This window comes from Rutidosis leptorrhynchoides, chromosome 2 (assembly GCF_046630445.1).
Source record: "Rutidosis leptorrhynchoides isolate AG116_Rl617_1_P2 chromosome 2, CSIRO_AGI_Rlap_v1, whole genome shotgun sequence".
Lineage (NCBI taxonomy): Eukaryota > Viridiplantae > Streptophyta > Magnoliopsida > Asterales > Asteraceae > Rutidosis > Rutidosis leptorrhynchoides.
The window spans coordinates 590,519,185-590,531,539 of NC_092334.1; the positions used below are offsets into that span (position 1 = coordinate 590,519,185).

General features: G+C 34.2%; 1 protein-coding gene and 1 non-coding gene across 4 annotated transcripts; one reads left to right on the plus strand and one right to left on the minus strand.

Annotated features, from left to right (window-relative positions):
• Positions 1–35: 35 nt before the first annotated feature.
• LOC139893329 (cytochrome b5-like) lies at positions 36–2,008 on the minus strand. 3 transcript variants are annotated; one of them, XM_071876486.1, is made up of 4 exons: positions 1,906–2,008; positions 1,648–1,746; positions 496–562; positions 36–424 (listed from the first exon to the last, which is right to left on the minus strand). In XM_071876486.1, the coding sequence occupies exons 2-4, from the start codon at positions 1,732–1,734 to the stop codon at positions 168–170; spliced, it is 411 nt and encodes a 136-aa protein (XP_071732587.1). In that variant the 5' UTR covers positions 1,735–1,746; positions 1,906–2,008; the 3' UTR covers positions 36–167. The 3 variants fall into 3 exon arrangements, with proteins under 3 accessions (XP_071732587.1, XP_071732588.1, XP_071732589.1); XM_071876487.1 differs by having other exon boundaries at positions 1,648–1,740; positions 1,906–1,978; XM_071876488.1 differs by having other exon boundaries at positions 1,648–1,743; positions 1,906–1,958.
• A 9,922-nt stretch (positions 2,009–11,930) lies between these two features.
• LOC139895353 (small nucleolar RNA R71) lies at positions 11,931–12,037 on the plus strand. The gene has a single exon (XR_011775809.1). It is a non-coding gene; the product is annotated as a small nucleolar RNA R71 (small nucleolar RNA).
• The last annotated feature ends 318 nt before the right edge of the window (positions 12,038–12,355 follow it).

The window sequence follows — 12,355 nt, forward strand, 5'->3', positions numbered from 1 at the left end:
AAACGATACGATGAAAATAGATCTTAACATAACAGTGACAACAAACTAATCATGTATAATAATATATGGTAGCCAACAAAGTCACAGACACCACAAACCAACACAAACATTACCAATAACTTAACATCCAACACGATAAATAAACAATCTAAACCTCGAATAAGTGCTCAAGCAGACTTCTCCTTTGTGTACGATCTAACTGCAAAGGCCAACCCCAAGATGACAAGAGGCACGAGAAACTGTAAAATCTTAATAACAAAATCTTGAGTCTTGTCTTGATTGTAGACCCTGTCAGCAGGTGCAACGTATTGACGTTTAGTTGGAACGGTTGCCTTGTCTACGTTGCCAATCAAATATTTGTGCATCATCGCTCGTGCATCATCACTGTGGCCCACATCCTCAAAATCATCCGTTGCGTCCTTCCCTGAAATCATTTTAAGCATAAATCAACATTCACCATTATACACATTCATTGGTTATTAGAAGAAAACTTACCAGTTGCTGCTAGCAAGACTTCATCGCCACCAGGGTGATCCTCCATAAATGGTGTTACATCATAAACCTGGTGCAACTCAATTTAGTCAATAAATAATTTTATGCAGTGATTCAATAATAAGGAGATAGTTAAGGGTTAATTTATTAGTGTAACAACCATATATCACTTATTCACTTTGATGTTAATTTGATTGAGCAAATATTATTTTAAGGCAAACTTAAGGCAACCAACTTATTCCCTTATTTACTAATTCACTACATAACTATACTTTTATTTTTATCCACATAAAAAGATAAAGCTAGATATGTATGATATGGGAAAATGATAAACGTAGCCCGTAATACCAAAAATAATTTTATTCCTTATTTATAACTTAACCCTACCATGAATAATATTAATACCAAAATTTTATAAGGAAAGCCGATACTAAAAGAGGAATAATCATACTTTGTAATTAATTCAACAAACTTATATATGGTATGCTTAAACGTAGCCCTATATCCTAAAAAAGAAAAGGATAGTAAGTTACACTTAGCAATAAAGTACTCCGTAATAGTTTGTTGCTATACAAATGAATTCAAATGCAATTAAGCCAAATAATAAACATGTTCAAATTTTATTATTGAATATAAATATTAATATTCGCAACAAAGAAACAAAATTTGTTTGTCATCGTGTTTGTTTAAATTGCGAAGCCGAAACTACTTTCCGAAGGTAGTGGAAATGAAAACACATCCATTTTGTGTTTGTTTTAAAGTCTGTTAGGTAAAGAACTTTACCACTTCAAGAGATCCATCAATTTAATCTAGATAAAAAAAAATCAACCATTTGTTCGAATCAAATATTGTAATTGTAAATATCAAATTAAAACTAAATCATATTATGTGAATTTCAATCAATTAGTTAGGTCAAATGCATACTTTATTTCCTTATTAAATTAGCTTCAATCCTCTAGTAAAATTCATAACAACCACCTTATTCATTACTAATTCTTCAAAACACACCATAACCCTAACTAAAATCACCTCAAAACCAAATCACCATAATCACTGTACCATCACAGAATCGTGCAATTAAGATCAGGACATATTGAACTACTAAATCAAAATCGCTTAATTTTACAAAAGAGCATAAAATTTAATATAACATACCTTTCCATCAATAATAAGCCAGCAGTCCTTAGTTTTGTTGTGTTTGCTGACATCATCAAATACGAATTGTTTCAGATCTGATGCCATTGTTATCTGCTACTGCAACAAATTATATGAAAGTATAATTCATTCAATTCAATATATTAATTAATTGAACCAAAAAGTAAAAAGGTATACCGTAAAGTAAACAAAAGATAATAATAATAAAAAAAATAATTTTAAATGAGTGATTGATTAATTGATTGATCGGAGACTTACGAAGAAATTCAGATTTAACGCCGGCCGGTTGGAAATTTTATTGAATTATGTTCAATGAATTATTATTACGATGGATGGATTCAGTGTTTATACACTTTTTACGTGTGTGGATCTTGACTTCGTAGTACACTTATCTTGACATCGTGGAGTCAAAATTACAAAAATGCCCTTTTACTTGACACGTGTGACAAATGTTACGTTAGATGTTAAGCTCGAACTCGGTTTGATTGTTTCAATATGATATCGACGTTTAGGGCCCTTATAAGTATATTTGAGACATTAAATTCAAAATGAGGTGAGATTAGTAGATTGAGAATATAAGATATCTAGGTACTTGATTAAGCTTACAAATATCGGATGTAAGTTGAAGGTTTGACTTGTTATAAGTTTGGACTTTATTTTTTCTAGTGATTTCATCCCATTAAGTTCGAATTGGAATTCCATCATAATGGTTGACTTGGTTTGTGGTTCAACTTCAATTCGCTGTTTCCGTGCTATGAATTCATTTCACTTCCTTTTTTTAATAACCATTAGGATTTATTTGAAAGGACCCGTTCATATACATTATAAACGATTCACAATAGTTGATTACATCATGAGGTATTTGACCTATATATGATACATTTTATAAACATTGCATTCTTTTTAAAAGACAAACTTTCTTTACATCGACAGTTGACGGCATGAATACCATTTCATAGTCTATCCAACTATAATTGACTTAATAATAATCTTGATGAACTCAACGACTCGAATGCAACGTCTTTTGAAATATGTCATGAATGACTCCAAGTAAGATCTCTAAAATAAGCTAATGCATAGCGGAAGATTTCTTTCATACCTGAGAATAAACATGCTTTAAAGTGTCAATCAAAAGGTTGGTGAGTTCATTAGTTTATCATAATCATTCATTTCCATCATTTTAATAGACCACAAGATTTTCATTTTCATTTCTCATAAATATACGTCCCATGCATAGAGACAAAAATAATCATTCATATGGATTGAACCCTGATAATCGACATTAACAAGATGTGTGACGCCCCGTACAAAACCATCGTGTACGATTCGTCAACAACAGGATCTTTACACGGTCAAGTACTACATGCAGTTTGAAAACCAGATTGCATTCATAAAAAGATAGCGTTTTACAAAAGATAACATGCATCCTACGAATAGGAGCATAAACATAAGTACTTGACCCTAAGGTCGTTACAAAGCCATTGTTTGAAATTAACATAAACTATGAATGCAACAGAAAAGTTCCATGAATGAGACATCTCTAGTAATGGAGCGGATAACTAATACAGTTGGTCCTTAACGGCAATTCAATAACAGCATGACAGCAAATCTAACAACGGAAGTAATAAACCTCTAGGCACCTGAGAAATACACGCTTAAAAGTCAACACGAATGTTGGTGAGCTATAGTTTAAGTTGTAACAGTAACGTAAGGTAGGCCACGAGATTTCAGTGTAACAAACAGTATGAAAAGTATATGTATAACCGTGGGCACCCGTTAACTAGACTTAACGTTTATAACCCCCTGAAAGTACACTTGGCGAGTGCGTATGTTCACGAAGTATTAAACACCCGTTAAATGCTAGCGCGACTAGCCCGAGTGGGGATGTCAAACCCTATGGATCCATATCTAAGATTCGCGTTCACCGGTTCAAAAACCAATGACTAAACGTTACCGTGCTAAGGGGAATGTTTATGCCGTTGTATAACCCACACACATATAAAGTTTAAGTACTCGTGCCTAGTATGTAAAACGTAAAAAGCGCATGTATTCGCAGTCCCAAAATAGTTAAAGTAAAAATGGATGCTATAACTCATAGTGATAAAAGCGGTAAAGTCGGTAATGAAAGTACGCAAGTAGTAAGTCGGTCCGAAAGGTCGTCAACCTAAATCAAGGGTTACTAGGTCAGTAGGTTATCTTTATAAATTCTAATAGTACATAAAATAAGTTTAAGTGTCATCATCATCATCATTCATCATCATAAAAGCTAAGTAAGTTCGACAAGAATAGAGATCGAAACAATAGGCTGACTTCGGTCAGCTGCTACGACCTCTACGTAAATCTAAAAGACGCATAGTCAGTGGCTATGGCTCTGTATGTGAGTCCCCTAACCACTGACCAATTTACAGAACCTAACTCGTCTTCGTTTGACCGTGGCGACGGTTTAAGTGCGAGTAGGTCAGAAATTTCAGCACAACGTTAATAGGGTGTAGTGACTCTCGGAGGGCCATAAATCCTAAACCGTAACTCGGATTAAGACGAGGCCTAAATGGAAAATCATCTAATCGAACCGAACTAACTGAAAATCAGCTTTCCAGTAGCCCAGGTGGTCTGATCAGATATGAAAATCAGTGGACAAGTGCTCCGGTGGGGTTCTTGGTGCTTGATGCTCATCACGGTTCTCATCCTTGATGCTTGTAGCTTCAAGTGTACAACTTGTTGATGGTTTAGCATCACTTTTGACCAAGATTCTACCATCAATACACAATATCTTAAGACCAAGTGGTAACACAACTCATTTAAGAGTCTTAGATGGATGATGAACCAAGGTTACATCATATCCTTAGTCTTAACACAAGTACAAGTCCTATTTACAAACAAAGTTACAAACTTTACATCAATCAAACAAGTATGAACATGATCTAAGTCAAATGAAGTGATGGAACCCTAAGCTAGAGAGCTTGGATCCCTTTCACACAATTTATAAGGTCACAAAGCTAGAAAGCTTGAACCTTTAGTGTTCTTGAAGATCTTGAAGCATAAAGCTTGGATCTTTAAGTTTCATGAAGACTATAAACACAAGTTTTGATCTTTATAACAAAACAACAAGATCATAAGCTAGAAAACTTAGATCCAACAACAAGATATGAAGATTCAAGCTAGAAAGCTTGAATCTTGATTGTTCTTGAAGATCTTGAAGCATAAAGCTTGGATCTTGAAGATGCATGAAGATTACAAACAAAAGTTTGAATCTTTATCATAAAATAACAAGATTAAAGCATAAAAGAAGTAGATCTACAAAGTTGGTGAAGATTCAAAGCTAAAAAGCTTGAATCTTCAATGTTCTTGAAGGATTCATGCCTGAATCAACAAGATATAAGCAAGATCAAAGCTAAAAGGAACTTTGATCTCCATAATATGATGATGATGGCCACGAAAATGAAAGGAAAGGAAGAAGAAAAAGAAGACTTACAAGTAATGCTAGAAAGGAAAGAAAGAAAGAACAAGTGTGTGTGAAAACTAAATGAGCAAGTGATTTGAATGAGAGGTGAATGGCTAGTATTTATAAGCAAGAAAATTGACATGGATTGATGACATGGACAAGGCCATATGGCCGTGATTTTGAGGGAGGGGAGGGGGAGACAAAACTTTGCTTTATGGATAATGGTTGTCTAAAGTGTGTACTAATGCTAGAATCCCATGTGACAAATAGATAATCCTTATCCATTATGCTAGTATGACTCATTAATTATTTATTTATTTATTATTATGGATCACTAGTAATAATACTTGGGCTAATTAATTGGGTCACTAGCTAGAGTAGGGTGGGCTTGAGCCCAACAAGGTAGAAAGTCCAACAAGACTAACTATTGGGCTTTAGCAATTAAATAAATAAAATTAAGCATCCAAGGGCCCAAGTAATTATTATTATAAAATAATAATTAATATTTCGCTGCCCAAATATTCCGGTTACGACAAAAGTCAAACGTGCGCGCAGTTCGCGGTTTATTCGAAACTGATGTGTGTCGCGAGGGGTATGAAATAGTGTTTATTTTTAATACGAAATTCGACGAAATTTTACACAAGTTTTTATTTATTTATAGAATGGATATACTTAAACCTTGCTACAACACTTATAGGCAGTGTACCTAATCGTACAGTAGTGTAGTTTTTAGTAAGTCCGGTTCGTTCCACAGGGAAATCTTTAAACAAAGCTCAACGCTATATTAGTTTACTTTTATTAAAAATACAAATATATATATAAGTAATATTATTATTATAAAGGGGGGTTTTTACCGTTTAATGACCGGTTTGTCGATTTTAAGACTTTAGTCGCAGTTAAAACCTAATGTAAAATATAAAATAAATACAAGACTTAAATTAAAGCGTAAAGTAAATAACGATAATGAAATTGCGAATAATAAAAGTGCGATAAAATAAACTTACGATAATTAAAAAGTACGATAATTAAAAGTGCGATTAAATAACAATAAATAAAAGTGCGATAATTAGAAGTGCAATTAAATATAAAATAAAGGAAATTAAATATGAAATAAAAGAATTATGCTTATTTAAACTTCCGTAATCATGATGTTTGACTTTTAGATTTTAGTTTAGTTCAATGGGTTAATTGTCCTTTGTCCTGGTTTATTTGATACCCAAATGGTTTTTATCCATAATAGTTCATCGGTTATAATTATAAAATGCTCGACAAATTATCCTTATACCCGAAGTCAAATATTCCAATTAATTAGGAATCCGAACTGTAACAAGGTCTTAATACTTTGTTTGATAATTACACCAGGTTATCGACTGCGTGTAATCCAAGGTTTTAATTCTTTGTTAACAATTACCCCAAGTTCCTTTGAAAGTAATCCACCCCTATTTTATTGGTTTATGAATATTAATTCATCCACTTGATCAGAATGAATAATCAATTACCCAACCCAATTAATTAATTAAATGATTATAACAGATTCCATATGAACGTCACTAAATAGGACAACCATAATCATTATTAATTATTAGGTTAATTAATTTGAAGATAGGTTCGACAGACTCCAATGAGTTGTCACTCAATTAGACAATACCCCCCATCTATTAATAGTCAATAGTCCAATTTCCACAAGTGTCGGTCTTTTGCCCAAACCTTAATTATGGTCCAAAGTTCAATAACCCCTTCTTAATATTTTAGCCCAACATCACGATTACTTCGGTATTAAATAAGCATAATAACGATTTAGCTACTAGACATTAAATTAAAAAGGAAAGACATAACTTACAGTGGGTATTAATATCGTAGTATTACACGGGCAGAGTCTTGACTTAAAACCCGTAAATCATTTGTTACAATACTAAACTAAATCATAATTATTAAAATTATAATTATTTATTTATGTTATATGTTTACAGAGAAGGAAAAGAAAAAGATGTGTTTGAGTTCGTGCATAAACTGCCTTTTTATAGGCATTTGGCCAGATTTTTACTGCCATGCGACTCGCATGGGTTTATGCCTATTTGCCATGCGACTCGCATGGCCACGCTGGACAGCTCACATATCTTTTGTCTTCTTGTTCGTCGACATATTTATTAAATATATATAAAATATAAATAATTTTAATAATTATTTATATATTATATTATATTTATGTGCATAGTAGACTAGATATTTTTGGTCCATTGCGTCGGGCGTTTCTTCTTGGCTCGGGTCCCGGTTCCGGATTTTCGGACGTCCTTTCGTACTATTTTATATCGTGTACTTTGCGTTCCGCAACTTGTACTCTTGTTATTTTTAGACGTTCTTCATCAATAATTTGAACCTTTTTATTTGTATCTTGTATATTTGAGCATTTTGGACCTTTCCGTCTTCAAATCTTCATTTTCGCCTTTTGTCTTCGCACTTATTTAATATAAACGAATATTACTTGAATATGGAACAATTGCAACTAAAATCTTGTCGTTCTTGGGGGATAATGTTATAAAATATATGTTCCTTTTTAGCCTTATCAATATCCCCACACTTGAGCGTTGCTTGTCCTCAAGCAATACAGTCTTGAAATAATATAATACATCACACAAATCACTTCTTTATTCTTCACACTTTATACATTAGTGATTTTGATATGGCGGTATAAACAATGATAGTAACGATGTGGTTTAAAGGTGGGTGTGTCATCCACAGTTGCCTCGGGTTTAGGTCAACGACACTTGCAATCAAATAGCCGATTTACTTTCGGTTTCCAAAGCAAAGTGCACATTTGAAAGGCGGTTTACAGTCCCACATGACTATAAAAATGTAGATCCTTAAGGAAATTGGATCTTTATGAAAACATTTGATCTTTTGAAAATTCAAGCTAGATTTTACCCTAGACAAGTTTTCTGATTTGACCCACCATTGGTGTTGCAAAATATATTTGTGGATCAATATTTTGGCTAAAAACATTTAGGCTCGTGTAATCCACTGCTATCCCGGTATTGGAAAGCACACATCCAGTTTACTTGTTCCGTATATTACCTTTCGGTAAACTACCGTCCGGTTGTAAAGGAAAGCGATGAACAAGAAACTGTTAAGGCAATGTCTAATGACATGCATTTGATTATGGTCTTTTAACGTGTCGGATGCTAGTATTATCCTTGGTAGGAGCAATAGTAAAGATCATCCTATAATTTTTCGGTCTGGCACAAGGTCCTGTCTCCGACCATGCTATGCAACCACCGTTCTTACGGTTGACACCCGATTTGGTTCAGGTGACCTAATGAATTCTAGGTGAATTCCTAGGATTTTACGTTCAATGGTAATGAACGCATTGAAAATGGGTTTTCAGAAAACAAATCGGTTTGTAATTTGATCAAAATATTTTCTCGTTCAAGCTCGAGTTTAGATATCATCGAATTCCATGAGTTTGAATTCTCAATCTTTAAGGTCAATCTCAAGGATTGAGTAATATCAGGCTTAAAAGCTGATTTTTAATCTTTAAGGAGATTATCCTTTCTGGGGATCTGATTCATTAGTCTTATCAAGCTAATTTGCACGGTGCCTCCCCATTGTACGAGATAAATCCTTCTCATGGTTAGGATAAATCTGACCACTTGGCGACCCTGTTTGATGCTGAGGTCCGTGGATTTCCTGCTGATTTTAGAGATGACTTTTCTAGATTTTTCGTCAACCTACAGCTGGTCTGGACGACAACTTCATGACCTAAATCAAGAAGGGCGTGTCTTTTTCGGAAGACTTTACTTCCTTTTAATGATGGAATTGATTCATCGTGTAGATCCATCTTTCTTTCAAATGTATTACAGTAAACCGGGTAAAACTGATTAGTATCGTCCAAAGCAAAAGTACCTGCAATAATCTTGTACAAAAATATGTGATATATGTTTTAAATTGAATAACTTGGTACATTCTTCCCACACATAGTTTCTTTCTTTGCCTTTTTATTTTCTTCTATTTCATTTTAAATGAATTCAAGCGTTTTAGGGTGTTTCTCAATTTATGTCCTTTTCGAGGTAACGATAATTTCGGTATTATCACCTAGTTTTCATCGTTCATAAATATGTATAAACATGATTTTGAGTTCATTTAATTGAAAATTTTTCAAATTTTCACAAAATTTGGCAAATAAACTAAGTGTAAACCCGAGAGAATTTATAACCCTTCCCCACACTTGAGATCATGCAATGCCCTCATTTGCATGAAATCAGACTATAATTATAAATTCATGAGGGTGATTAGTGTAGAAAAGTGATTAAAAATACCCAGTTTGTAAGCATATTATTTTACATCACATTTGATATTTTGCGCCTTGTCATCAAAATTAGTAGCTTTTTGTTGAACTTAATGACAGTCTTTGAAAGTGCGCTGTTTTACCCTGTTGTGTACATAACATAAAATACAAACATATATACATATTTTTGAAGTTGGGTATATTTCCCCACGTTCAAAAATTTATAAAATATAATATTTTTTTTTTTTGGCATACTTTAGATCAATAAAATTAAAAATAATGATAACAAAATTTTTCGCCCCGCTCTCGGGTAAAGCAATTTCGGCTCAACGACCTAGTCTTCAACTCACGACGAATTTTAGAAATCATTTTTTTTTTTTTTTAACTTAATGAAATAAAGTAAATTTTGTATTTAAAATCACACAAAACTTAAAAAGCATATTAATTTTATATAAAACCTACAAAATAAAAAAAAATCAGAATGGAGGGAGAAAACTAGTTCTTTAGTGTCTGCTAGCGGAAAAGACCAATCGGATTCCATTCTCGGAACTACACGAGAACAGAACAACTAATTCCAGATATCATTTTCTTTTTAGAACATTTGAATCTCCCCACACTTAGGTAGATGTGGTGTCGAAATTGTGATTAACTTCATCGTCAATTTCTCTTGGTCCATAATCAACTTGCCTATCTGTGACTTTTGCTTTAAACCAGTGCCTGGCTTCTTCCGTTAAATCCCATAATTCAACTAGATTCCTCTTTTCTTTAGGCGACAGATTGGATACTAACCGGTTACATAACTTAAAGTTCCCCTTACTTCTAGCATCGATAGCCCGTTTAAAAAGTTTCTTCATTGAACTGTTAATAACGGGGTCATCTAATTTCGTATCAACAACGGGGTTCTTTGTTATCAGGTCATCACTAGGTGTTATTTCATTTTCCCCACACTTAGGCGTTTCATTATTGCTAAGCACTATCATTGGAGTTGGTAAAACCACACGGTTATTACCAATCGTTTTTACCGGTTCAACGGTTTTGGTTGGTGGAGATTTAGACTTTCGAATCATAAAGGTGATCGATTTGTCACCACTTTTAAGTGTCATTCTTCCATTTCCTACATCAAATAACGCCCCGGTGGACGCTAAGAATGGTCAACCTAAAATTAGAGGAATGTTTGGATCCTCTTCTATGTCAATGACAATGAATTCGACTAGAAAGGTTAAATTGCCTACTTGAATGGGTAGGTTGTCAGCAATTCCAACTGGGTGTTTAATAGTTTGATCAAAGAATCGAACACTCATATCCGTTGGAATTAACTTACCTATACCTAATCTCTTATATAAGGAAAGAGGCATAACACTTACACTTGCACCTAAATCTGCTAGTGCATCATACATGACACAATCACTAAGAAGACAAGGAACAATAAATTCACCCGGATCACCTACCCTAGGTGGAGGTTTTGGTGGAATTGTCTTCACCGGGTTTACTTCTACGGCTTTTGTTTCTTGTACTTTCTTCTTCTTTTTCTTCTTCTTCTTTCCAGAGGTATCACAATCTTTATTACCTATTACTTGCTCATACTCAACTCCTTTTCTTGGGAATGGGATAGGTGGTTTGTATGGTGCTACCACTGGCTTTACATACTCGAGTGGTGGTGGTGGTGTAACTTCTTCATTTTTACTCTCATCTAAAACCTTCCCATCTTCTGGAGCTGGTTTTTCAGAATTTGTTGACACCATATTAACATTCTCATTTCGAGGATTTACTTCAGTATTACTCGGTAGCTTTCCTTGTTCTCTTTCACTTATTAATCTAACAACAATACCTACTTGTTTTTCTAGATTCAAAATGGAAGCTTGTTGAGTTCTAAGTGACTGATCAAACCTCTCATTCGTTTGGGTTTGAGATGTAATAAATTGTGTTTGAGATTCAACTAGCTTTGCTATCATTTCTTCTAGATTTGACTTTTTCTCTTCGGGTTGTTGTGGTGGTTTATACAAGCTAGGTCTTTGTTGATTGAAAGTGTTGTTTTGAGTTGGTTGGTTATTCGGACCTTGTTGGTTATACGAATTATTTTCGGGTCCTTTTGGATTGTAAAGAATGTATTGATTTCGATTGAAGTTCGGCCTTGGCGGTTGATAATTATTTTGATAATCATTTCCCGGCCTTTGGTTCATATAGGAAACATTCTCTCGTTGTTCCATCGTTGGTTCAACATTACAATCTTTCAATAAGTGTGGTCCACCGCATTGCTCACAACTGATTCGTATTGCATGAATATCTTTATTCATCTTTTCCATTCGTCTTTCGAAAGCATCTATTTTTGTGGAAACGGAATCTAAGTCATGGCTAGAATCGGCTCTAGCCATTTTAGATGATCTAACGATATCTTTTTCTTGGTGCCACTTATGTGAGTGAGATGCTGTGTTATCAATGATTTTGTAAGCTTCAGTCGCGGTTTTCTTCATAATGGAACCACCAGCTGTTATGTCGATGTCTTTTCGTGTAGCAACGTTGACACCTTGGTAGAATATTTGTACTATTTGATAAGTGTCTAAACCGTGTTGAGGACATCCTCTCAACATCCTTCCGAATCTTGTCCATGCCTCATATAATGTTTCATTTGGCTTTTGCGCGAACGTAACAATTTCTCCTTGAAGTCTCACGGCTTTGGATGCCGGAAAGAATTGTTTAAGAAATTTTTCAACTAAAACATCCCATGTGTCAATCGCCCCTTCAGGTAACGATTCTAACCAATCTTTGGCTTCTCCCTTTAAAGTCCAGGGAAATAACATGAGATAGATTTGTTCATCTACCACTTCTCGGATTTTGAATAGTGTACAAATTCTATTAAATGTACGAAGGTGTTCGTTTGGGTCTTCATTCGGCGCACCACTGAATTGGCATTGGTTAGTGACCATGTGTAAGATTTGTCCTTTGATTTCATAATCTGACGCATTAACTTCTGGCTTAATAATGGC